At 37.1% G+C, this 27865-nt stretch overlaps 1 protein-coding gene across 1 annotated transcript; it reads left to right on the forward strand.

Moving 5' to 3' along the window:
• Positions 1-20: 20 nt before the first annotated feature.
• Positions 21-26765, forward strand: NSL1 (NSL1 component of MIS12 kinetochore complex). The gene is made up of 6 exons (XM_012781649.2): positions 21-307; positions 2931-3009; positions 7771-7901; positions 9212-9266; positions 24510-24577; positions 25837-26765. The coding sequence occupies exons 1-6, from the start codon at positions 74-76 to the stop codon at positions 26113-26115; spliced, it is 846 nt and encodes a 281-aa protein (XP_012637103.2). The 5' UTR covers positions 21-73; the 3' UTR covers positions 26116-26765.
• The last annotated feature ends 1100 nt before the right edge of the window (positions 26766-27865 follow it).

The following is a 27865-nucleotide window of genomic DNA, read 5'->3' on the forward strand; positions in this document are numbered from 1 at the left end:
GTGCGCGTCTTCCACCAGTGGGAACGCGCGCTTCCGCTCCCAGAGTCCCCCGCCCACGGTTCAAACTGGAAAAATGGCGGGGGCTCCTGAGTTGGTGGTCCTTGACCCTCCGTGGGACGGGGAGGTAGTTGCCGGGACAGACAACCAGGCCTTGGTCCCTGCCATCCCCCGAGAGGACTTTCGGGTGCGCTGCACCTCGAAGCGGGCTGTGACGGAAATGCTACAACTCTGCGGGGAATTTGTTCAAAGGCTCGGGGACGCTCTGCCGGAGGAGATTCGGGAACTCGCGCTGCGAGATGCGCAGTGGGTACGCGCCCAGTTAGCCGCTTCTTTATTTATTACCCCCTCACCCCACACCGCGGGTCTCAGGGCTCAGAAATACCCTACGCCAGGCTTCGGCAGAATTAAAGGTGCCCCAGGCTACTGTAGCAGCGACCCGAAAAACGCGCGAGGGGAGAACGAAATAGATGCTAATTTCAGCTGGGTATTATTAATTACTTAGACCAGCGCAGTCCAGTGAAAATACAAGGCAAGCTTAAGATTTATGTTATTTTGCATAATTTGTGTAATTTCAAATTAAAAGAAACTGGTGGAATTAATTGAAATAAACCATTTTGTTTAACCCAATAAATCCAAAATATTTTAACGTATAACACAAATGAATATTTTACATTCTTTTGTTCATACTAAGATTTTTAAATCTGGTGTCTTAGATTAATATTTACAGTACATCTTTGGAACTAGCCACATTAAGTGCTCAGTAACCAGAAAGTGGCTAGTATTAATAGCTTCCCTGTGGGACAGTGCAGGCATACATATTATGTGGAATTCTCCTTTCCTTTTGCCCATTTTAGAACATCCCGAAAACAGAGTGAAAACATTTTCCTTATAAGTCTAAAATAGATAAAAGAAGGTTTCTTTGTTATAAACTTCTAAAATCACACAGTGGCCCTTGCAACACATTTCCCCTTCCTTTCTCAAATACTTTGCAAAAGCCCTTAAGATGATAATTTCTTGGGAGCACAAGAAATAGAAGGGTTGGTGCCTGTCATAAGGAAACACACAATCTGTTTATTTGTAGAAGGAGAAGATTAGAAGCTTTTATGCAGCACAATTGTGAGTGTAAATGACCACAGTGCAAACAGTAAAAATAAAGATTAAGTGGAAGAAAAATGAAGTACTGCATGGGTTGTTATTCTGTATTCTGGTTTTGTATACAGTGGCTTTTATGTCCTATTCCCTCCTTGCAAGCAAGACAAAAATAAAAACATAGCTCAGGAAATTTAGTAGTTTTGGGGGAGACTTGTTGCTAATCATGGTCTTAGAATTTGTCTGATCCTACAAAGTGCTAAGGTGCTTAAACATTTAGTTACCCTACAGAAAAAGGAACTTGGCATAAGCTACTATATTCCGTTAAATGGGACAGTAAAGCAATTTGAAGATAAAGGTTTGAGGATATAGACCACCAAGGAAATTCGCTTGTGTTTTATTTTAAATAACATGGAAGCTTTAACTATACGGATGTATCTCTTTATCTAAAACTGCATGATAACAGTGGCATATATTCTTTAAAAATAGTATTGGTAAGACTCTGCAATGAATATTACAAAGACAATTTGTATTCTCAGATAATCCTTGAAAGTCCATACATGAAGTAAATGTTTTACTTTATAAAAGCTTTAAAGTGTAGAATATGTACTTATCAGTCATTTAGTTTATGCTTATTTTTAATTATACAAATGTTACAAAATGCATGCTTATTGTAAAAAATTCAAAAAATAGCATAAAGCATAAGTCCTCTTTGAATTCTACTTCCCCATCCCTCAATCTGCATTTTTCTTTCATTTAACCAAATATATTTTTGACTATTACTTGTCAGTGTTATGTAGAGATAATCTTTATCCTTTTATTTATTTTTGTGTGTTTGTTTGTTTGTTTGTTTGTTTGTTTGTTTTGAGACAGAGCCTCGCTTTGTTGCCCAGGCTAGAGTGAGGGCCATGGCGTCAGCCTAGCTCACAGCAACCTCAAACTCCTGGGCTCCAGCAATCCTACTGCCTCAGCCTCCCAAGTAGCTGGGACTACAGGCATGTGCCACCATGCCCAGCTAATGTTTTTCTATATATATTAGTTGGCCAATTAATTTCTTTCTATTTATAGTAGAGATGGGTTCTCGCTCTTGCTCAGCCTGGTTTCGAACTCCTGACCTTGAGCAATCCTCCGCCTCAGCCTCCCAGAGTACTAGGATTATAGGCGTGAGCCACCACACCTGGCCCAATCTTTATCCTTTTAAAGTAATGTGTGGGATGGATATATTATTTAACTCTTTTCCTAATTTTGAATTTAGGTTTTTTCCCACAAATTTTCATTATTTCCAACAGTGTTGAAATGAATATTCCGAGTACATCCTCTTTATGTTTTTATGAGAATAGTCCTTTAGGATACATTGCTAGAAGTGAAACTGTTGGGTAATAGCTAATGTATATTTAAAAATTTAATGGACCCGGGACATGGTGGCTCATGCCTGTAATCCTAGCACTCTGGGAGGCCAAGGCAGGAGGATTGCTTGAGCGCAGAAGTTCAAGACCAGCCTGTGTAAGAGTGAGACCCCTATCTCCACTAAAAACAGAAAAATTAGCCAGGTGTTGTGTTGTGTGCCTGTAGTCCCAGCTACTTGGGAGGCTGAGGCAGGAGGATCGCTTGAGCCCAGGAGTTCAAGGTTGCAGTGAGCTAAGATGATGCTACTGCACTCTAGTCCAGGCAACACACAGAGAGACTCTGTCTCCAAAAAAAAAGGGGGGGGGGGATAATAGACTAGTCTACTACTTTTCTTTATATCCTCTGTCAAAAATTTGAGATTGTTGTTTTGCCAAAATGTTTGAATTCAGTTTAAAATTATTTTTGGTGACTTGAATGCTGTGAATTTATTGCAGACTTTTGAATCAGCTGTGCAAGAGAATGTCAGCATTAATGGACAAGCATGGCAGGAAGCTTCAGATAATTGTTTTATGGGTATGTGACTTTTTCCTTATGTCATTAATTTCTGCGTTATTTTTGCAGTTAATGTTTTGAATGCTGTTTTTAAATGCCTGTTTTCAATGTCACTTCTTTTAAAAAAAATTCTTTACTAGGGGAATAAAAAGAGAAAACTAATATAGCAGACTATTGAAGTCATAATCTGAGGCAAACACAGTAGGTACTTTAGTCCTTCATATATGCTATCTGGAATTTTAAACAGGACTTTCATCTGATTAATCTTCAAAAGTACCTTTGTTAATAGTTTATTGGAAAATACTGTAGAATTATCCTCAGATGAAGAAACAGGCCCAAAGAATTCATGTAATTACTTATAAAGCAAGTTGTATTTTTGTAAGTGATCCTTAGAGCAGATAGTGAAATGCCTTTATAAGTGTGAAGTTAAACTATGCTATGTTTAATATAAACACAGAATATTAAGCATGAAGTTAAACTGTACTATGTAAAACATAAGGTCACATAGTTGTAGAAAGCTCCTTAAAAAGACAGAGTATTATTTTCTTGGTCCAAAGCAGACTTTATTGTACCCTAACTAATGGTATTGACATATAAAGAAATCAAGGTTTTAATAGAAAGATAATTAGTTTAGGGAGGAAAAAATTTAGTGGAAAAGGAATGGTAAGTGTGGGAAGAGAGGCAGGATTTCCCAGTGCATATACAGCAATGTCCCGAGAAGGGCTACCCTGACAAGAGGGCCAGAGTAGCTTGTCTGTCTCCATAGTGATATTATTTGGATCTGACCAGCATAGCTCAGTGTCATTGCTTGAAGTTCAGATTATCCAGTTATACCTTTAAGTTGATTCTAAGCCCACCAAGCAACCCTCTGTGGTTATAATTTTTATTCTCAACATTAAGATAATATTTTGCCTAGAAGACTTAACTGTCCAGTCCTTAGCATCACCTAGGAATACTTTCAACTGTACAGCTTTTCACTGTCCTTATCTGACTTGTTCTATTAAGTTACTTTGGAATTTCCTTTGGCCTCAGGCTGCTATAGTAATGTCATTCATCAATTTATGGATTAAGAAATGTATTTTCCAATAGACTAGTATCCTGGGGGAAGTGTTGTCCTTTGCCCCTTTTTCCCTTCATGACTTTGAGGGGAGATAATTGAGAATATTACATGTTTATCTTATTCATGAGTACCTGTTAAATGCCAGGCCCTATGCCAAATGCTAGGAAATAGATGAAAAAACCTGGTCCTTACCATGTAGGAACTCATTGTTCATGGAAATGGACAAGGAATTACTACACTCTTTGGAAAGTGGGAGAAGACTTAACACAGTAGGGTTTTGTTAAATTAAATTATATTATTATAATATTATATTATATTAAATTTGCATTATGTTAAATTATATTATAGTGAGAGTGTGCTAGATAAGAGGTAGGAAGAACATTTGAAATAAAACAGCATGTGCAAAGGCACAAAGGAGTGATAGGTTTGGAAAATGTCAGAAGTGAATCATGAAAACTAATGGCAGATGCGGCCAGAAAAATAAGTTGAGGCCAGATCATGAAGAGCTTTGAAGGCTATTCTGTTGGCAGTGGAAAACCAATGAAGAGTTTTAAAGTAGAATTACGTGAAAAGGTTTGTGTTTTTGAAAGCTTACTGCTAGCTGTGTGTGGGATGGATTGGAGAAGGAAGAAATTCAAGGAAGTCAGATCTTTGGGAGGTCATTGTAATAGTACAGCAAAAGATGGTGAAGTCCTGCCCCAGACAATAGGAGAGAAAAAGGTTCAAGAGATATTTGGAAGATAGAATTAATAGGATTTGTTTCTGATCCAATACATATAAGCAATAAGTAATAAGCTTCATAAGGGCAGAGATTTTTGTGTTTTGTTAACTGAGATTTCCAAGTGCGGCACACAAGGTCATTGTGTAAATGAGTGAACCAACAAAAGAATGAATGAATGAATATAAAAGTGAAACAAACCTCTCCCTCCTCCCTCTGTAACTACTCTGAAAAGACTTGACACCAGGAGGCTGAACCAGGCAAATTTAAGATTTGAAATGTAAGTTTCTTTCTCTTTTTTTTTTTTTTAAGTTTTTTTTTTTTTGAGACAGAGTCTCACGTTCTTGCCTGGGCTAGAGTGCCATAGTGTCAGCCTAGCTCACAGCAACCTCAAACTCCTGGGCTCAAGCAATCCTGCCTCAGCCTCCCAAGCAGCTGGGACTACAGGCATGCGCCACCATGCCCGGCTAATTTTTTTCTATATGTGTTTTTAGTTGGCCAATTAATTTCTTTTTATTTTTAGTACAGACAGGGTCTCGCTCTTGCTCAGGCTGGTTTGGAATTCCTGATCTTGAGCTATCCTCCCACCTCGGCCTCCCAGAGTGCTAGGATTACAGGCGTGAGCCACTGCGCCTGGCCTGAACTGTAAGTTTCTTGAGAGAAGGTACTATCTCTGTTTTTCTCATCTTATGTTCTCAACTCTTAATTTGGCACATGGTAGGCATCCATTAAATATTTATGTCATTGAGTAATTCTTTCCTGTTCACATTTGTTTATACATCTCGATTTTGCAGCTTTATCATTAGGTGGCGCTAAGAAACCATTTTCCTCCCTACAGGAAAAAAAAAAAAAAAGATATAGCTGGGAGATTTTTAAAAATTTTTTTTAGCTGATTGTGATATAGTACATTATTCTTCTCAGGCTACTGAGAAGAATTAATCCATTAACTTTGTTAATGGATAAATTAAAATTTAGAAAGGGCTGCTCATTTGAATGAGTATTCAAAGTAAAAATAACTATCTGTTATTATACCCTCTAAAGAAGCAATTTAGTTGGCTTCAGTGAATATTTATAACATGAATGAAACACCATATCTCATTAATATACTTCATTAATCTTTACTTGGTATGCATGTATATGCTGGTATGTATCAGCACTTTCTCAAAATGTTTCAAAAAATGTTGCTGGGTGTTGTGGCTCATAACTATAATCCCAGCACTTTGGGAGGCCAAGGTGGGAGGATCACTTAAGGCCAGGAGTTTGGGACCAGCCTTGGCAACATAGTGAGACCCCATCTCTCAAAAAACATTACAAAGTAGCCAGGTGTGGTGGCACACATCTGTAGTCCCAGCTAGTTGGGAGGCTGAGGCAGGAGGATCACTTGAGCCCAGGAGTTGGAGGTTACAGTGACCTATGATCACACCACTGCACTCTAGCCTAGGTGACACTGAGACCCTGTCTCTAAAAAACAAATATATATATAAAATGTTTCAGACTTCTTCCCAATAAAGCTTCTGCTTAATAAAATAAATAGATCCGTTTCTAGCATAGACTTTAACACAGTAGAACACATATGATATAGACTAGTTAAGCTGAAGGCTTAGAAAAACATCTGATAAAATAGATTTAGCTAAATGAAAAAAAACTCTAAACTCACCATATCTTTCATTTTTTTTACCATCTATCTACTTGAGTACTATTTCAGATCTAGCTACTCCAGTCACTGCTACTGTCACTGCTTTGGTTCAGCACATAATAAGGTCAAAACTTGTTTTCATCCCTGATATTAAATACCCAGCCAGGCACAGTGGCTCATGCCTGTTATCCTAGCACTCTGAGAGGCCAAGGTAGGAGGACTGCTTGAGTCTAGTAGTTCGAGACCAGCCTGAGCAAGAGCAAGACCCTAACTCATGAAAAAATAGAAAAATTAGCCAGGTGTGGTAATGTGCTCTTATACTCCCAGCTACTTGGGAGGCTGAGGCAGGAGGATCACTTGAGCCCAGGAGTTTGAAGTTGCAGTGAGCTATGATGGCACCACTGCACTCTAGCCCAGGTGACAGAGTGAGACCTTGTCTGAAAAAGAAGTAGCCTAGTTAATCATCCTTTTTTCCTTTACTTTATTCTGCCGCCATTTAGAACTTTTCTCTGTTGCCTAAGGACTCTATGATCTTTCAAATACTGTTTCTTTTGCCTAAAATGCTTCTCCCTATTATTTTTTTCTCTACCTATTTTTTTTTTTTTTTTTTTGAGACAGAGTCTCGCTTTGTTGCCCAGGCTAGAGTGAGTGCTGTGGCGTTAGCCTAGCTCACAGCAACCTCAAACTCCTGGGCTCAAGCAATCCTGCTGCCTCAGCCTCCCAAGTAGCTGGGACTACAGGCATGCACCACCATGCCCGGCTAATTTTTTCTATATATATTAGTTGGCCAATTAATTTGTTTCTATTTATAGTAGAGACAGGGTCTCATTCTTGCTCAGGCTGGTTTTGAACTCCTTAACTCAAGTAATCCGCCTGCCTCGGCCTCCCAGAGTGCTAGGATTACAGGCGTGAGCCACCGCGCCCGGCCTTCTCTACCATTTTATATCCATTAGATTTATGCTTATATTTCAAACTCAAGTGTTACTTCTTTGAAGTCTTAAATTTCTCAGGCAAAGTGTTTCATTTTTCTTTGTCCTGATAACATTCTGTTCATACCTCTATTGCATTTATCAGGTTGCCTTGTAGTTATCTTTTTCTTCCAGTGAACTGTGAACTCTTAGAGAGTAGGGATCATGTTGTGCTCATCTTTGTATTTCTCTGGTTTAGACCTAGCTTCCATAGATACTCAATAATTGATTGTCCGATGAGTAAATTAATCACAAAAGTAGAGGCATCTATGAACATGCTTTATGTGTTTTCCTTAATTAGTTCATGTTTTCTAAATTTAGTGTGTATAACATTTTCATATAGGATATAAGCAATGAGTTTTAAGAAACTTTTTAGATATACTTTTTTTCCCTGAAATAGATTCTGACATCAAAGTACTCGAAGATCAGTTTGATGAAATCATAGTAGATACAGCCACAAAACGTAAGCAGTATCCCAGAAAGATCCTGGAATGTGTCATCAAAACCATAAAAACAAAACAAGAAATTCTGGTAAGATGGTTTGCCTTTAAAATGTTATGTATATTTTACCGCAATGAAAAAAGTTGAAGTATAAGATCCACATAGAGATATGTGACATTTTGTTGTCTTTTTCTTTCCTGCCTCAGTTAGTATTGTCTCTTATAAGACTTTTTCCTGTTTTAGTCATACTAGTTTTGAATATAGCTGATATTAAAATCGAAATTGGAGATGGAAGACTGACAATGACATTATGATCCTGAGACCAGGATGGAAAAGGAAATTTATGTTTTAACCCTTTTCTTTCTATTTGTCGTCTGTGTTTGACACATTATTTGCACTTATTAGTATGTTTTGAAAGATCTTTTAGTTAAACTGATGATAAAGATGGTTTGAATACCTGTTCATGATACTGAAATTTGCTTTATTAATTGTGTATGATTTGTTCTGCTCTAAAAATCATGACCATTTGTGTCACAAGACCAGGAAGTCAGCTCCTTCAACCTGAGCTTTTTAGATAGGCAGAGCCATAGACTTGCTTCTTACTTATAATTACTATAGATATCAATGACCAATCATATCACAGTCCCATCTTTTCAGATTTTTAGGACTGGAATAAATAAAAAACAAAGATGAGGTCCATAAGACCTAATCTTCCATTGGGTAGGGTAGGGAGGAGGTTTGCTAGTAATGGCATTGTCCCTCCAGTGAAGTATAGCCTTTAGTGTGGTGGTGGTGCCAGGCTACTTTTTAGAGTGGAATTTTTGTGGAAATACAAATTTTCGTTATTGTTGAGACAGCGTCTCGCTCTGTCACCCAGGCTAGAGTGCAGTGGTGTCATCATAGCTCACTGCAACCTCAGACTTCTGGGCTCAAACGATCCTCCTACCTCAGCCTCCCAACTAGCTGGAACCACAGGTGTGGGCCACCACACTTGGTTAATCTTTCTGTTTTCTTTGTAGAGGTGGGGTCTCGCTCTTGTTCGGGCTGAAATATGAATTTTGAGTTCATAACACTTGTCCTAAATAAACTTTTGAAACACAGTCCATTCAAAGTTTGGAGACTACCCTGCACTTTAAACACAAGCATTTAGTCTTTGCGCTTTTAATTTGCTTGATGCTTTTTCTGATTATACTTTTTTATGATGCTGTTCCTTAGTATATGCAGTAGGTGGCAGTACTGTAAAAGGTATAGTTCAAACTTAGTTTGGTCTTATTTTTCCCCTCCCCCAAAAGAATGATACTACTGACAGCATAGTATATTTGCCTACGTTAGCTGAAGAAAATGTTTATATGAGGCATCAAGTGATTAAATTAAATCTGTTTAATTTGTGTTCTGTTTAGAAGCAGTACCATCCTGTTGTACATCCATTGGACCTGAAATATGACCCTGATCCAGGTGAGTCAGTGTTCATTTATGATGAAAATGAAGCATCAGCGTGTAATTTTCATGACTTCCTTATACTCTTCTAAAAGGGTCAGCATCAAGAGTATCTTCCCTCTGATGCTTTAACTTCCTGCCTGTCATCCATACTTAGCTGTTCACCTAGAATTATGAGAACTTGCTCTGTATCTATTGACTCAGTTTCCAGGGATAGGACCTAGGAATCTGAACTTGTATAAAGCTCTGTCCTGACCTAGAATATTATAACACATACCCATCTCTAAGTTCTATTCTAATACCCTCCTGTCTCTAACTGCTATTATACCATTCTTTGCATTACAAAGTTATAATATTAAAGCATATTCTCATAGTGTTACTCCCCAATGCAGTAACTTTCTTTGGTTTCTAGTTGTTTAGGAAATAAAATACAATGAAAATTTTAATATTGAATTTAAGAATAGGTAAGTACATTTATTATGCCTTTGAACTCAGTTCCGCTTCCATTTAGATGCATTCCCTAAAACATAGAGAAATACAATTGATACAGACTTATGTTAAATCAGCAACAGAACTGGCATTGCTAAAAACATGGCTCATATATATTTTTAAGTGGCTCTGTTCTCACATTTTAAAATTTATAATAGTTTTCCTAAGAGAATCTTTGAAATTTGCCTTTGATACTCAAAAATGCAAATTACAAAAGAACAGTTAAACTCTTGATTTATTTGTATGGGATATGTATACTTACAGCTCTGAGTACCTGACCTTTGTTGAATTCTGAACTACTTTTTACCATGTCCCTGCTCCTTCCCGAATCTCCTAAGGCAATGGGATCAACTGAGAGGAGGAAATACAAGCATAAAGCTACCCCGAAGTTGGTTAAAAATCACATCACTCACAATGTTTGACATTAAAATTGACCTAACACTTAATAAATTGTCATGGTTCACTAAAAAGAGGTAGTTGCCAAAATGCAGTGGTTGACGTATACTTGTTTTGGTTTTGAATAACAAAAATGGTAATTGAAACTTGTGGTATCATAATATATTCAAGTATTACTTTTTAGATACAGTTCATTTCTCTCTAAAGAAACTTGGTTACCTTTTTATCTTAGGAGGGAAAATGTAAATAATTCTTTGTACATGATTTTACTCCTATCATTCTGATTATGTGGTATTAGTGGAAGAATCTAATGTATCATATAATTCTGACTTCCAAAGTAAGCAAAAGAATTAGAATCTATGTTTTGGATAAATTTTGAGATATTTGTTATTCATTTATATAATGTTTATAAGCTCAGAATAGCATCAGTTCCTTAAAGATAGCGAAGTTAATGTGTAGCTATTAACTTTGTATCCTTGGCCAAAAAGTCACTTGACTTCTTTAAGCCTTAGTTTCTTTAGTGGTAAAACGGCGAATTCTAGATTTGGAACCTGATGCTTTAGGTGTGAATTCCAGCTCTGCCATTAAACATTACAGAATGTCCTGCCTACTTATCAAGGTTGTAGTATAAACCAAATCAGATAAGGGGCTGTGTAAACTATAACTAAAACAACGTGTAAGTATTAGTTTATGGAGATGCTACATAACGATAACCCTGTTATAAGTTGCATCCCATTTACAGTAGTATACCTTATAATATTGGTCTTCCTGTTTCACTCTTGCTGTATTCCATCTCATTATACATAGGCAGAGTGATTGTTTTTTATCCTTTGAAATATTTCAAACATATAGCAAATATGGAATATAACATAGTGAACATCTTTGTATTTATCATCCATGTTTAAGGGCTATTCACATTTATCTTACTGGCTTCAGACCTTTTTAGCAGCTAAAACATACAGATAGGTTGAAACTTTCTTTGTGCCCTTCACCATTCCATTCCACTTTCTTTTAGCTCAGAAGTATAACCGTGATCCTCGGGCTGTGTGAATCCTTCCTATCCATGTTTTTATGCTTAACTTTATAGCTATGGGTCCATAAATAATATATGGCGTTTGTTTTTAAATTTTTATATAAATCGTATCATACTGATCATATCATTCTGCAACTTTTTAGTTTACGTTCCTACCAGCAGTGTATAAAAGTTCTAATTCTCCACATCCTTACCAGCTCTTGTTATTGCCTTTTTTTTTTTTTCTTTTTTTTTTATTAAGACAACTGTAGAAGATGAATGCCTTTTTGATTATAGCCATCCTGGTGGTGTCTCATTGTGATTTTGAATTGCATTTTTCTGATGAGTAATGGCATTGACCATCTTTTCATGTGCTTAGTGTCCATTTGTATATCTTCTTTGCAGAAATATATATTTAACACATTGACTATGACACTAGAAAACAATATTTTCCTTGGGGCCATGGTGTTTTATTATAAAAATAGAATAAAAATTTCAAAAACAAAATGATTCTTTCTAGTTTAATGAAAACTTTATTTTGTTGTTGTTTTCTGTAATATTGTGTTTCCCCAAAAATAAGACCTACCTATAAAATAAGCCCTAGCAGGATTTCTAAGCATTTGCGCAGTATAAGCTCTACCCCAAAAATAAGACCTAGTGATGGACGTGGCTAGGCAGCATATCTGCACAACCCATGCATTTCGTTGCGGAATGGTAAAAAAGACAAGCAGCCCTTCTCATCTGCCCCATGAGAGCTTTATTGCTCGACATGAGAGATTGGGGCCAATGGTTCTAAAGGAAATAGAGCCTCAAGAAATTCAGGATGGAATTCGGGGTTTGGAGAGTTATGATGATGTTCCAGAAGAAGACGACTTAACTATATTTGAATAAATGTAGGTTGTTGTACCGTACTTAAAAAAAAAAATAGCACATCCCCTGAAAACAAGCTGTAGGGTGTCTTCTTGAGGAAAAATAAATATAAGAAAGACCCTGTCTTATTTTCAGGGAAACACAGTATGCAACTTGAAAAATAGTTCTCATGGCTCCCGAGGTAAAGAGATGTGTGAATTACGTATACTTCACTACCTCACATTAGATTGTTTATATGATGTCTTTCTACTTTTTTGATGTAGGTGTTTATTGCTATAAAATTCCCTTTTACTCCTGCTTTTGCTATATCCATAGGTTTTGGTATATTGTGTTTCCATGTTCATTTGTTTCAAGAAATATTTTAATTTCCTTCTTAATTTCTTTATTGGCTCAGTGGTTATCCAGGAGCATGTTGTTTAATTTCCATGTACACATATGGTTTCCAAAGTTTTTCTTGTTACTGATATCTAGTTTTATTGTGGTATGAGAACATAGTTGATATGATTTTGATTTTTTAAAAATTCATTGAGACTTGTTTTGTGGACTAATATATGATCTGTCCTGGAGAACATTCCTGTGCTAGTGAGAAGAATGTGCATTCTGCAGTAGTTGTGTGAAATGTTCCATCAAAGTCTGTGATCCATGTGGCCTAAAGTGCAGTTTGAATCCATTGTTTCTTTGTATTTCTGTCTAGATATTCTGTCCAGTCCTGAGAGTGGGATGTAGTAGTCCCAACTGTTATTGTATTGGAGTCCATCTCTCCCTTTAGATCATAATATTTGCTTTATATATCTGGGTGCTCCACTGTTGGGTACATACATATTTATAATTATTATATCCTCTTGCTTAATTGATCCCTTTATCATTATATAATGGCTTTCTTTGTTTCTTTTTAGTGTTTTTGACTTAAAAGTCTGTTTTATCTGACTTGAGTATAGCTACTCCTGCTCACTTTTGGTTTCTGTTTGTGTGGCATATCTTTTTCTGTTCCTTCACTTTCAGTCTGTATGTGTCGTTATAGGTGAAGTAAGCTTCTTGTAGGCAGCATATATAGCTGGGTCATTTAAAAAAAAAACATCCATTCAGCTTTTCTGTGTCTGATAAGTAGGTAATATAATCCATTTATATTTTAGGTTATTATTTATATGTGAAGGCTATTCCTGTCATTTTATTAATCCATTTCTGGTTGTTTTGTATATCCTTTTCTTCCTTTCTTTCTCCGTTATTGTTTATCATTGTGGTTTGGTGGTTTTCTGTTTGGTGGTTTCTGGTGACATTTGAGTCTTTCTCTTTCTTGTTTGTGTGTTGCTCTACCAGTGAGTTTTATACTTTCAACAGTTTTTGTGATAGTAAATACCATGCTTTTGCTTCCAGATGTAGGACTCTCAAGCATTTCTTGGAGGGCTAGTCTAGTGGTAATAAATTCTGTCAGTTTTTGCTTGTCTGGGAAAGACTTTATTTCTTCTTCATTTTTGAAGGATAGATTTTGTGGGTATAGTATTCTTGCCCGGTAGGTTTTATTTTTTCTTTCAGTGCTTTAGATATATTATCCTATTCTCTCCTGGCCTATAAAGATCTGGCTGTTGTTAGTCTAAAAGGAGTTTCTCTTCTATGTAACTTGATGCTTTTTCTCTTGCTGTTTTTATTTATTTATTATTTATTTTAGAGACAGGGTCTCGCTTTGTTGCCTGGACATGAAGACAGTGGCAAGATCATAGCTCGCTGCAATCTCAAACTCCTGGGCTCAAGTGCTCTTGCCTCAGCCTCCCAAGGTGCTAGGATTACAGGCGTGAGCCACTGTGCCTGGCGTCTTGCCATTTTTAGAATTCTTTCTGACTTTTGACAGTTTGACTGTAATGTACCTTGAACCTTTTGGGGTTCAATCTGTTTGGGGAATTTTGAGCTTCTTATATCTATATTCCTATATCTATTTCAAGACTTAAGAAGTTTTCAGCTATTATTTTGTTAAATAGATTTTTGTTTGCCTTTGCCCATCCCTTCTCCTTCTAGAACATCCAAAATTCATTAAAATATTTGGTCACTTTATGGTTTCCATATGTCATGCAGGCTTTCTTCATTCTTTTTTAGTCTGGGTCATTTCAAAAGACTTGTCTTCAAGTTCAGAAATTCACTCTTCTGCTTGACCCTAGGCTGTTGTTGAAACTCTTGATTGTATTTTTTATTTAATTCACTGAATTCTTCAGTTGTGGGATTTCTGTTTGGTTCTTTTTAATGATATCTGTCTATCACATTTCTCATTCGGATCATGATTCTTTTTCTATTTCTTTTGGTTGTTTGTGTTCTCTTGTATATCATTGATCTTCAATATCATTATTTTAATTTCTTTCTCAGGCATTTCACAGATTTCTTTTTCCATTAGAATCTGTTGCTAAAGAGTTATTATATTCTTTTTTAGGTGTCATGTTTCCTTGCTTTTTCATGTTTCTTGTATCTTAACATTGATATCTGTGCATCTGGTATAACAACTGCTTCTTCTAATTTTTTGATTGGCTTTCATAGGGAAAGACTTTTTCCTGTAGATGTGTCTGTAGTGTTGGTTGGGTAGGGTGCTTTAGCTTTGATTATGGGTGCATACAGTAGTATGGTATGATTTCTTTGTCTGTAATCAGTGTCAGAAGTGTCTGTGATTTCCTCTGTGGCTTAGGCTGTGGTTGTTCTTGGCTGTGGTGAGGCTTTGCTGGGGTCGGGGACTCCAGGCAGGCCAGTTTCTGGGCTCCAGTGGTGGCACTAGCAGGCCAACTGTGCCCATCCTTGGTCCCCTGAGCAGCATACATAGGCCTGAGTATTAGTGGGTCCATGCACACAATTCTTAGGCCTCCAGGTGGCTTGTTCAGGTGCTGGCAGTGATACAGTTGAGCTGGGTGGGTGGGTCCTCAGGTCCCTTGGCAGCGTGCATGGTGTCGGCCATGGCAGTTAGCAATGGTAGGTCAGCCCTCAGGCTGCCAGGCAGAATGCACTGGTGCCAGCCGTGGCAGCAATGGGCTGGGTTGGCTAGTCCCCAGGCCCCCAGGTGGCATGTGCAGGTGGGTCCCAGCAGTGGTGTCATTGGCAGGCTGGGCAGGCCCATCCTTAGGCCCTGGGGAGGAATGTATGGATGCTGGCCAGTGGTGGTGGACAGGGCGATCCTTTGGCCCCTGGATAGTGTGCTCAGGTACTGGCAGACTGGGACTGTTGTCAGGGCTCCTGATGGTTGTGTGCATGTGCCCACAATGACAGACAGTATGGCTTGATTCTCGGTCCCCCAGACAGCACATTTGGTTACTGAGAGAGTGGGATTGTGTCAGGCAGGGCAGCCCTGTCCTCAGGCCCCCTATTGGGGTGCACTGGCTGTGGTGGGCAGGGCAGGGCTATTCCCAGGCACTCAGACAGTGTTCTTGAGCGCCAGTGGCAGGTGGGCTGGGCTTGTTGTTAGGCCTCTGATGGTGTGTGTGTATATCAGAAGGTAGCTGGCAGGGCAGGTTGATTCTTGGGCTCTTGGATAGCATGATTGAGTGCTGGTGACAGGCAGTCTAGGTCTGTTGTCAAGCCTCCTGATGGTATATGCTACCTACTGCAACAGATGGGGTGGGTTGATTATCAGGCCCCTGGGACAGCATGTGGGCAAGCCAGTCTCAGGCACACTGAAGGTGTTTGCCAGTATGTGGTGGCCCTGCTGCTGGGTCGGGGTGGAGTTGCTGTTAGTGGCAGCAGCCCCAGGCAGGTGGCTCTCAGGGTCTGGGGAGTACATGCTTTGGTTCCCTCTGTCCTGAGGACAGCCTCCCCAGTGCACTGCACCACCCATTCTTTGGGGTGCAGGACACTGTGTGGGCTAGAGTGCTAAGGACTGGGTCACACCACTGAATTCAGCTGGCGCCATGCCACTGCAGCCCTCCAGGTGTACATGGGGCGATGTCAGCGGGCTCCAGGGATGTGGAGATGCAGGGGCTGGTTGAACTCTCAAAATGGCACCATGCTACAGCTTCTTGTTCTCGGTGGGGGTGGGGATGTGGGACCGAGCACGGATTACCTCTCTGGAACTGCCATTGTGCAGACTCCAGGCAGCTCCCTATACTAGTCTCAGGGCCTTGAGGACTTAAGGGCTCTCCAATGTCTAGGATTGTAGGAGTCCACTGTGGGAATATGAACTGCTAGGGATCTCTCACTTACCCTTTCCTACACTGGGAAGCCTCTCCTGGCTCACAGCTGATCCTCGCCAGGCCAACTGCCTCACTTCCCTTTCTTTCCATGCCTCAGATGTTCCCTGTCACTGCCCTGCTGAGCTCCAGTGTTCTTTCTTAGATGCTTTATTCCATATGTGATTATCTACTCACTGTTTTGGTCCTTCTTTGTGGAGGAGGCGAGTGCTGGGTGCCTTTAGTTAGCCATCTTGAAGCCCTCTCCCCATTCTCACTTTCTTGATGGTGTTCTTTGAAGAGAAGCACAAAAGTTGAAAATTTGACGAAGTCCAGTTCATCTATTTTTTTTCCTTTGGTTGCTTATGCTTTTAGAATCATATCTAAGAAACCATTATCTAATATAAAGGTATAAAGATGTATGCTTATGCTCTCCCCTAAGAGTTTTTATAGTTTTAACTCTTATATTTAGGGCTTTGATCCATCTTGAGTTAGTTGTTTTTTTTTTTTTGAGTTAGTTTTTATATATGGTATTATGTAAGAGTCCAGCTTCATTCTTTAGTATGTTTATATCCAGTTGTTTTAGCACCATTTGTTGAAAAGAGTTGAGTGGTGTTGGAACCTTTATCAGAAATCAGTTGATTATAATGAGCAGTTAATTTCTGGACTCTTGAGTTCTATTTCATTGATCTATATGTCTGTCCTTAGGCTACCACTACACTGTCTTTATTACAGCTTTGTAGTAAGTTTTGAAATTAGAAAGTGTGAATCCTCCAACTTTATCCTTTTTCAAGATTGTTTTGGCTCTTTTATGTTTGTTTAATTTCCATATGAATTTTAGGATTAGGTTGTCAATTTCTGCAAAGAAGTTAGCTGAGATTTTGGTAGAAATTATGTTGAAGTTGTAGATCAATTTGAGAGTATTGTTATTAAGTTTTCTGATCCATGAATAATGATATCTTTTCGTGTATTTAGGTCATCTTTGCTTTCTTTCAACAGTGTTTTCTAGTTTTTAGCACTTCCATTATATTTATTCTTAAATGTTTTATTCTTTTGATCTTTTAGGATTATAAATGGAATTGTATTTAAAATTTTATTTGGTTTATTCCTTGCTACTGTGTAGACACAATTGACTTTTGTATAATTGATCTTGTACCTTGCAACCATGCTGAATTCATTTGTTCTAATAGTTGTTTAGTGGATTTTTTAAGGATTTTATATATTAAAAATCATGTTATCCACAAACAGACATATTTTATTTTTTCCTTTCTAATCTGGCTGCCTGACATTCATTGTTGATGAGAAGTTTCCTGAGAGTCCAGTTGCCATTGCTTTTTAGATACTCTATTTTCTTTTTCCTGACTTTTCAGATTTTCTTTGTATTCTTAATGCTCTGCAGTTTTACCATGTTCAGATGTTTATTTTAATTTATCTAGTATGGTATTTGGCATGCACTTTTAAAAAATCTTTTCACACTAAAAATATCCTGATTGCTTTTTCTTGATCATATAAATGATACGTGCACATTCTAAAAAAATGTTAAAAGCATAAGAAACAAGTTTAAATCACATGAAACCACATACCCCAGAGATAACCACTGTAAGCATATTTACGACTGGTGACTAGTATTATGATAGTGCTTGATTCCTACACCCTCAATCAATCAGCAGATCTTGCTACCTTTACCTTGAAAACATATTCCAAATCCAGCTACTTCTCACCTAATTCACCTCTATTCCTTGTATCCGTGTCACCAGATTCTCTTAGAACTACCACAGTGGCTTCCTCACCAGTCTCCTTCCCTCCAGATTGTTTCTCGCTTCTCGCACAGCATCCAGAAGATTCCTTTTAAAATATAATCATATTAATATTATATCACCTCCTGCTGAAAACCCCGCAGTGGCTCCCTATCACAGTTCCCTTGGTCTGAGAGGTCATCAGTGATCTGGTCCTTGGCCGATTCTGTGATCTCATCTCTGACTCTGGTCGCTGACTGCTCACCCTCACTCACTGTGCTCTCATCACTCTAGCATTCTTGCTGTTTCAGGATGTATCAAGTGCACACTGGCCCTATGGCTTTCACACCTGCTATTCCCTCTATCTGAAACAGTGTTCCCTTCTGCCTGACTCTCCCACTTTGTTCAGCTCTCTGTTCAAAGTGTCACCTGGTCAGAGAGGTTTTCCCTTACAACCTGTGTCAAATTCCTTTATGATTCCCTTGGTCATACGCTATCATCTTCTTTCTTTTTTCTTTTTTTAATCTTTTAAAAAATATTTTAATTTTTTTCTCTTTTTTTTCACATACGCATCAGGAATATATATGCTATCATCTTAACCTGCTTTATTTTTGTCTACCACTTAATGATATTTTATAATTTCTGTTTATCCCCCCCAGATTGTAAACTCCCTATGGGCAAGAACTTTGGTATGTCCACTTCTGTATCCCCAGATCATTATCTGACATACATTCAAGAAATATTTATGCAAAAAAATGTTATTTTTATATAAATGGGATCATATTATACATTCTTTTTTGTAAAACCAAGGATAGTATTCTATTTTTTACTTTTTGGTTTCTTCTCTTTCTTTCCATCTGCTCCCCATTTCAGATACCAACATTAACCTGGTATAAATCCATTTATTCAATATTCTCACTCACATAATCATATAGAAATACATATGTCCTGGACATTTTGGGGGCATAGTTTATATTATAGACAATTGACCCATGTGTTCAAATTAGCTGCAATTTATTCTTCTAACTTGAGTGTATGGTAGAAATCCTCCAAGTCAACTGCCGTATATCTAACCTTACTTTAAACTGTGATTAAATTTTAAATTATGTTGTTTTTTATAATTAGTTTTCATGCTTTTAACAAATGCAAGCTTAATGTAAAATTTTAAATAATCATATATAGACATATATATGAAAATGAAAATATACTATAACCTCTCCTCCCACACATCTTCAAACAGGCAACTACTGTTGACAGTTTGATATGTCTAATTTTAGATCTTAATCAATTCATTTGTATGCAAGTAGGTAGGCACAGAGGAGTTTTGAGTTTACGTATATAAATATTTCACAATACATTTTATTCTGTCACTCTTTTTATCATTTAACAGTGCAACATATAATTCAGCTCCATAATTTTCACTGGTAAATTCTTTATGCTTATTTACACATAGAGACAATTTTATTTAAATGGGATTATATACATTTTGGGTTTTGTGTGGGATTGTTTTGCTTGCTTCCTTTTCTCCTGTCTTTCACTAATATCTTCATATATACTTTTTATCTGAGGACTCCCATCTTCTAGAGAATCTTTATCCCAGTTCTTCAACTTTGCTTCTTTATTATTTCTTCTCTGTTTGTATTATTCCTGTTTTTATTTATACCTTATTTTTCTTTTGTAATATCTGTTATGATTTTCTTTAGCTATTGGAGGCTTTCAAACATTTTAAAGTCCTTTTCAGATTGCTCTGTTTTAATTTCATCTGCAGTAAGTTCCTCTCCCTTACATTTTGGCTGTCTTTCATGGTTTTAATTTCTTAATGTGTTTAGATTTTTTATTTGTAAGTGCTTCTTGCCTAGAATTTTTCATATGCTTATTTTCCTATTGTTGCTTTCACTCCTCCCAGTTTAGTAGTTTTGTGGTTGGCTTCCATGTGGCCTCAAACAACCCCAGGCCAGAACCTCATCGTGAATTGGCAGCAGAGTACCCTTATCCCACTGTAACATACTAGATAGCCACGAAATCAGCGGGAAACTTGGTCCAGGCCAGGCTTTGAGGCATTATCTGCTTCCCATCACTCTGGTGTAACTTTAAGTAAGCCTCGGCTCCTGGCAGTAATTATTGGCAGTTTTTTTCAGCCTCTTTTTCAAGGTAGAAAAACTCCATCTCAGCCCTTGGTTTTCAACAATGAAGCTGACTCTTTCCATTTCCTGTTCCTCTAGAGCACTTTGAGCACCTTTTATCTTGCAGGAGGCAAATTCCTGGCTACTTCTGCCTACCACTGGGGTCAGCAGATTTAGCCCGACTTAAAACTTTTTCTCTTATACATTTTACTGGTTCATAGGAATGTTTATTTTGTATATGCTTCAGGATATGTCATTTTAATTTTCTAAATTTATTCACTGATACATTTAGAAAAAGGGAGTTTTGTGAATTTCAAAGACCAATTGACTAGAAGCCTGGAACACTTTTAAAAACATAAATACATTTTCATTCCTCTGCTTAAAATCATAAAATTTTCCAATTAAAAAAATACGTACTAAACTTTAAATTTCTTAGCATTTGCTTACATAATGTGGCCCTTACCTACCTCTCCAGATTCATTTCAGATACTTTCCTTTTTGCTGTAGCCCCACTGTCCATCTTTTAGTTCTTTGAAAGTGCCTCACGTTCATGCATGTTTCTTCCACTCCCTTCTTCTAAGGTTGACATCTTCCCTGTTTTTCTTTCTCATTTAAATGCTACCTCCTCAGAAAGATCTTCCCTAACTACCCTAATTAAAATAGACTGTCTGCAGTTCTCTATCATTACACCTGTTTATTTCCTTAATAACACTTGTTATAATCTATAAATATTTTTATTTCTTTATTTATGGTCTCTTTTTCACAAAACTGAAAGCTCCATTAGTTTTTCAACATAATATTTGCGCCATATGTAGCTAGCATATAGCACCAGCTCAATAAATAGTGAGTGACAATTACTGACCTACCCATTCAGTCATGCATACTGAGTGTCTGCCATATGACAGAAGGGTTCTCAGTGTGGCGGCTGTAATGAACAACACAAAGTTCTTGCTCTGTGTAGCTTATATTCTAGTGGGAGAAGAAATGTAATAAATATAAAAATAAACTGGTAACATCAGTGCTAGGGTGATGTATTTAGGTGATAGGAAACAATTTTCTGAGGTAGAACAGGAAGGCGTTTATCTGGTGATGATCAAGAGGAAGAACTTTCCAAGCAGAGGGAACAGATAGAACAGAGTTTTTAAGAATGAGCTTGAGTATTCATGGAACAAAAGCTCACTGGGGCTATAGTGGAGCGAATAGAGGGAAAGAGCATTACAGGATCAAATCAGAGACTTGGCTAAGGGCAGATAATACAAGCTTAGGGCCAGGAGTCTGAAAGTGTGCCCTAAGAGAGATACAACAAGGGACTGAAGGAGGGAGTGGGTGCAAAGGGTTATGTCCACCAAACAGGTAGGTTCAGCTGATCTTTAAGTTGTAGCAAAGGATTATCTTCCAGAAAATCATATATCACTGCCTAGTTTTTCATTTCATTTTTGCCAGGGATGCTGCTTTCCAATTCATGGTTCTAATGTATGGCTTTAGTCACATCTTTGGAAACCAGTACAAGCCACACATCCTATCCTGTGCATGCTTGCTTGTTCATACTCATAAATACATTGGAAATAGAAAGGAAACATTCACTTAATTCCATTTTTTGCTGAATTTCTGAATTTGGGCAGGCTTTTGGAAGTTCATGTTTCCTAGTTTAGTCAGTGCAGTGACCCGAAAGCAAAACCAGGTTGATTACTCAATCTTTCATTTCCACTTTTTCATTTCCCTATGTTTTAGAAAGCAAGTGACTAGGGAGGGCAGTGTCCCCAAGGGTGCCTAACTTCCACATTTTTAGGAGCAAACTTAAAAAAAAAATATCCTTGTAGCAATCTACTGATTAGCTACCTACCAATAAGATATGGTTCTCATTTGCCAGTTATAACCTTTTGTAATCCTACCGGTATAACTAATAATTGCTTCCATATTGTCTTCTTTTGTTAAAAAAAAGTCCTCCAAAATTAGTTGAAAAGGCTCCTCTTTTTCCTTATCCTTCACTAAACATGTAGTGATGGCAAGGAGCTATTTTAAGTTTGTCTACAGTAAACTTAATGATACTTCCAGTTCTTTTGCTGACCCTACAAGTAGAGGACTCAGCAGCAGTTCCTCTTCTTTCCCAATAATTCTGTCTTGCTTAAGCCACTGCCACAATACATACAGGTAGCTACTCCCAAATGGTTATGTTTTAAAAGTTCCTATTGAAGTCTGAGCTTTGGAATTGGAAATGCATTTTCCACTGGAAAAAATTCATAAATGGTATTATAAATCAGTCTCTAGGCTACCCTTTAAAGGCCTATTTAACCTACAGTGGAGCCAAAATACTACACGTTTGTGATGAAAATTATTAGGAAAATCATATTTCAGATGCATATTAATTCCACTATCTAGCATTTAAGTAGGATTTTACGGGGAATGATCTGGATCCTTCAGGGCCATTGTTTGTGGTGAGAAGAGTAAATAGTGCCATGAGGCTCTAGAGAGGAGGCATTGAGAACCCTTCTGGAAGAGGCCCATCCATCTCCTGTATGGCATGGACCAGCCATCTGCATGTAAGACATTCTTAAGTTAAGTATTTGTGTTTCAGGTGTTTCTGTAATGCTCTTACTAGTTACAAAATGTGAAAAAATCATTTAGAATAATCTTGAGTGAGGGAGTGAAAAGTTTATATATTTTGAAATTTCGTAAACAGATATTGTTGGAAAGTACCTTTTTGATGTATTTACAAACAACATATTCACATATTTAGTGAACGTTTTTAGCTGTGTGTGTTTTTCCCTCCTTTCTCTTTTTTTTTTTTTTTTTTTTTTGAGATAGGATCTCACTGTTGCCCAGGCTGAAGTGCAGTGGTGCAGTCATAGCTCACTATAACCTTGAACCCCTGGGCTCAAGCAATCCTCCTGCCTCAGCCTGCTGAGTAGCTGAGACCACAGGCAGTTGCCACCATGCCTAATTTCTTTCTCTTTGGGGAAAAAATATCTTTGTTTGGTTTTATTACTAAAGGTATTGATGCTACTTAGTTTTAAATGCAAAGGACTTAATTCATTTAACTGAAAAAGAAAGGTATACTGTAAAGTTAATAGTTAAAACATTTAACTCTAGATTTCTATTTTTAATTCTTTACCAGACATAATTATTTAATTATTTTTATTTCAAGAGGTTTTCATTATGTTGGAGCTAATTTTTGACCATTTGTTAACATATTCTTACGATGATATAAACAGGATTATAATTCCTGGCAAAGTGATATTTTGGAAAGTACATGTAGAACGTGGAAGAGTGTGGTGCTTTGGATTCTAGGAGATGTGAGTTCTATTCAAGTCTAGATACATTTCTTAGCTTGTTTCTTTATAAAAAGAGGAAACTTGCTTGCCTCACAGGGTTGCTGAAATTACATAAGATTGGGAATGTTTGCTGATCTGTACTACTGTAGAGATGGGTTTGTGGTATAATAGGTGGGGAAAGCTTTCATGCCACTGTGTTTCTCTTCTTTGAACTTTTTCCTTTCCTAGCCAAGTTTCTCAAAAGAATAATCTATACCTAACAGATTCATGTTAATCTCAGTCGTTGTAAAAAAAATTAGTATTTAGTGTTTCTATTGTTATGACTATGTAAATGTTCATCAATCTGAGTCAGGTAATTATTATTATGAATATATTTTTTTTCTTAGACAGCTTCCACCCCTTTTGGAATGATAATTGCTTTATTTTTCTGTTTGCTTTGTTTTCTCTTCTATTATAACAGAACTGTAAAGATCCTGTTAATGTGGCAAGCACTTTAGGTTATCCATCAAATCCACTTTTGAGACCTTGTCTCAAAAAAAAAAAAAAAACCCTAGTATGTAGATCATTTCATAATGGAATGATTCTTCTTATTTCCAGTTTTGTTTGGAATTTTAGTAAGATTTTTATCCCTCTGTATCATTGAATATGCAGTCCCGTTATGGAGTAGCCATGAACATTCATAACAAAGATTGGAAGAAAATAAAATGAATTTGAGCATCAAAGAAGTAAAGAAGGAGAAGTTGATATTACTAACCAGCTATTCTAGACTTTTTTTTTCTTTCAGAAATTACATCTAGGTATGGCTTTAATGCAATGTGATTGTATATTCTAAGTTCAAATATGTTTTACTTTTCTAAAATTCAGAGTAATACAATAATTAAGTATTAGCTTATATTTAAAATGTGATGATAGTGCTCAAAAGTGTTAAACACAGGGGTAGGTAATGTAGAGAATGAACACTGGGCTTTCCTTTAGGGGCACATAGTGTTATGACTACTCGATAGAATGTTGTCTGCCATTTTGTCCTTATAGCTTTTAGTTTTACTCTACTGTTGTAATGTTATCACAGTCTTTTCATCTATCTAGATAAATTTAATAGATTGCAAAGTATTCTAAGAAAGATCAAGGTGAATAGTCATAGCAGATTTTTGTCCAGATAGCACCTGCATGCCTTTTATGATTTGCTATTAGATCAAACACCTAAAATACTGTCTGGTGATTTCTTTGCAGCCTCTCACATGGAAAATTTGAAATGCAGAGGGGAAACAATAGCTAAGGAGATCAGTGAAGCCATGAAGGTAAGAGCTACAGACTAAAAAGTTATAAAATAGACAAAATGTATGGCTAGATATTTGCTTTCAACATTCATATATATTTTATTCTGCTGTGACAGGAATTCTCAGCAGTCTTTTTTTTTTTTTGAGACAGAGTCTCGCTTGTTGCCCAGGCTATAGTGAGTGCCATGGCGTCAGCCTAGCTCACAGCAACCTCAAACTCCTGGGCTCAAGTAATCCTTCTGCCTCAGCCTCCCGAGTAGCTGGGACTACAGGCATGCGCCACCATGCCCGGCTAATTTTTTCTATATATATTAGTTGGCCAATTAATTTCTTTCTATTTATAGTAGAGACGGGGTCTCGCTCTTGCTCAGGCTGGTTTTGAACTCCTGCCCTTGAGTGATCCACCCGCCTCGGCCTCCCAGAGTTCTAGGATTACAGGCATGAGCCACCGCGCCCCGCCTAGAATCTGTACTCTTAACCATTATTCATTAGACTATGTCTCCAACTTGGGAGTTTTAATATTACTATAGTAGAATTGTTTATATTATTGACATTTGCTTAGAAAATAGATAGAAAAACATTTAGATTTCTAGTATATGAAAATTATTTTGAAACTCCTTCAGAATCTCCCCTGTTCTGATGTTAATTTTCTATAACATTCATTTGTGGTTTGGATTGATTCCATGATTTTCTGGTGGTCATCCTTCTCTCACAGCATGTTTTTGATCAGGAGTTGGCAAACTATGGTGAGCCAAACTTAAATTCAGCCTGCCCTTGTTTTTTAAGTAAAACTTCACTGGAACACAGCCATGTTCATTCATTCACATTACAACAGCAGAGTTGAGTTTTTGTGATAGAGAGGTAAAACCCCCAGAACTTAAAAATATTTACTCTGTGGTCCTTTACAGGAAAGATGTACTGATCCATGCTTGTGATAATTAAAATTTCTAAAATACTCATTATTCTAAAATACGGAATGTCAGACATTAAATCCTTAGCTCTGAAATACTCTTACCTCCTGTTCTGCCGAAATTTTATTTTACTACCAGGCATTGTAGGAATAGGAATAGAATATACATTTTAGTACTAGCTTTTAGTTAAAATTCCTCAGCTTAAACTAGTATTTTGAGGGTAAAGTCAAATATCTATGACTCCAGAATGCTAGGTCTCAGAATAAGCCTTGAGCTGAAGAATTAAAATCTAGAATGTTGTGTCCATCTCTGTGTGTTTGTGTTTCAACCTGAGATTAATGTTGACTATTACTGTTTTGTTTTTTTAAGTCTTTGCCTGCATTAATTGAACAAGGAGACGGATTTTCCCAAGTTTTAAAGATGCAGCCTGTTGTCCATCTTCAGAGGATCCACCAAGAAGTCTTTTCCAGTTGTTATAGGAAACCAGATGCTAAATCTGAGAGCTTTATTGCACAAATAGAAACCACACCAACAGAAACTGCTTCCAGGAAAACCTCCAATGTTGTATTGAAAAGGAAGCAAACTAAAGACTGCCCCCAAAGAAAATGGTATCCATTACGGCCAAAGAGAATTCATCTTGACACATAAGCTCTTTTTGTTTATTTTAGGAGTTGAAAGTAGGTGCTATCGACATTTAGATTATAGCCTAATACCTAGACAAGACTTCATTTAAAACAACAAATAACTTTTACTAATGATAGATTTATACAAATATAGTAGCTCTGTGCTAAAATGTGATATGCTATTGTATTTCTTTCCTCACCATTTCATCTATTTTCAATGAAAAGCTTTTTTTTTTTTTTAAAGTATTGGCACAAAGCCCATCAATGGGCATTAAGAATGCAGACTTTTACTGTCCTTAAATGCCATCAACTTTTGGCTGCCTTATAGCTTTTGTGGAATTTCATGAGTAATTTTGTTGAGTTTCCCTGATATATATCTTTCTTAAAAAAGAAAAAACACTGTGTAATGATTCTTCATTTATGTGCTGGAAAGTAATCATCATCAGTTCTGCACAAGAGCAGATGCAGTATTTTTTAGATGCAGTTTGATTTTTCAGATTAATGTGCAGATGACAAGACTGGCTTTGACTTTGTTACTCTGTATTCTGCTAACTTGGATTTGTGGGGCTAATTTTTTTTGTTGTTTTTGTTTTATTTTGTAAGACATCAAGATATTATTTATGCAAGAATTACTCTTAGAAATAAAAACTGGCATATAGCCAAGGTTCCCTTTCCATAATTTTGTTTTCCATAGACCTTTTAACGTAATTTGTCTTGGAGCTAATAATTTCTTTTTAGGATTTCTCATTTATTTCTTTATAGATCATTCCAGTATAAAGTATATATCAGATTAATACATTGGAAAATTGTCATTGTGGAACAGTTTATAGTATCACTGCATACTATAAACTCTTTCACATTTGAGAATGTTTATATATCAGATATCTAATCATTGGTAGGAGTTTGAGAAAGCTATATTGCCTTTACCTCTAACATTTAAGTACAGTTTCTTATAGCTCTTGTTGTGTCTTTTACTCATGTTATACAACGTAGGCAGGTCCATCTAACTCACTGTTTCCCTTTTTGATGATTATAATACCTTCATCCATTTTCAGAGGAATTTATTAATCATGAGGTTGGAAAATCTGTGCTGCTTTTGCTCATTATGTCTTTTTTTTTTTTTTTTTTTGAGACAGAGTCTCACTTTGTTGCCCAGGCTAGAGTGAGTACTGTGGCGTCAGCCTAGCTCACAGCAACCTCAATCTCCTGGGCTCAAGTGATCCTACTGCCTCAGCATCCTGAGTAGCTGGAACTACAGTCATGCACCACCACGCCTGGCTAATTTTTTGTATATGTTTTTTTAGTTGGTCAGTTAATTTCTTTCTATTTTTGGTAGAGATAGGGTCTCACTCAGGCTGGTTTAGAACTCCTGACCTCCAGCAATCTGCCCACCTCGGCCTCCCAGAGTGCTAGGATTACAGGCGTGAGCCACCGTGCCCGGCCATCATTATGTCTTAATAATTGTAAATGTCTAGATTTAACAGGTCTGTCTCAGTTAAGAAAACTTACAAAGGCCCTTTATTGCGTTTTGTGTTTTAATATTACAATTTGAGATCTGTATATTTGTACAAAGCAGTGTGTTTTTTATTAAAATAATGTACAAAGACTGAAATCCTGATACTGTGTATTTTTAAGAGTTGTCTTAGGCATTCTCGAGCTCAGCTTTAGTTAAATAGTAGATCAGCACCCTATAGTTCAGAACATATTAGATTTCACTTTAAAACTGTTTCAAGGCTACAGAATATTCTTATTCTTACAGTGGTAACTTTCATGGT

The sequence above is a fragment of the Microcebus murinus genome, chromosome 23 (genome assembly GCF_040939455.1).
Source record: "Microcebus murinus isolate Inina chromosome 23, M.murinus_Inina_mat1.0, whole genome shotgun sequence".
NCBI classification, from domain to species: Eukaryota; Metazoa; Chordata; class Mammalia; order Primates; family Cheirogaleidae; genus Microcebus; species Microcebus murinus.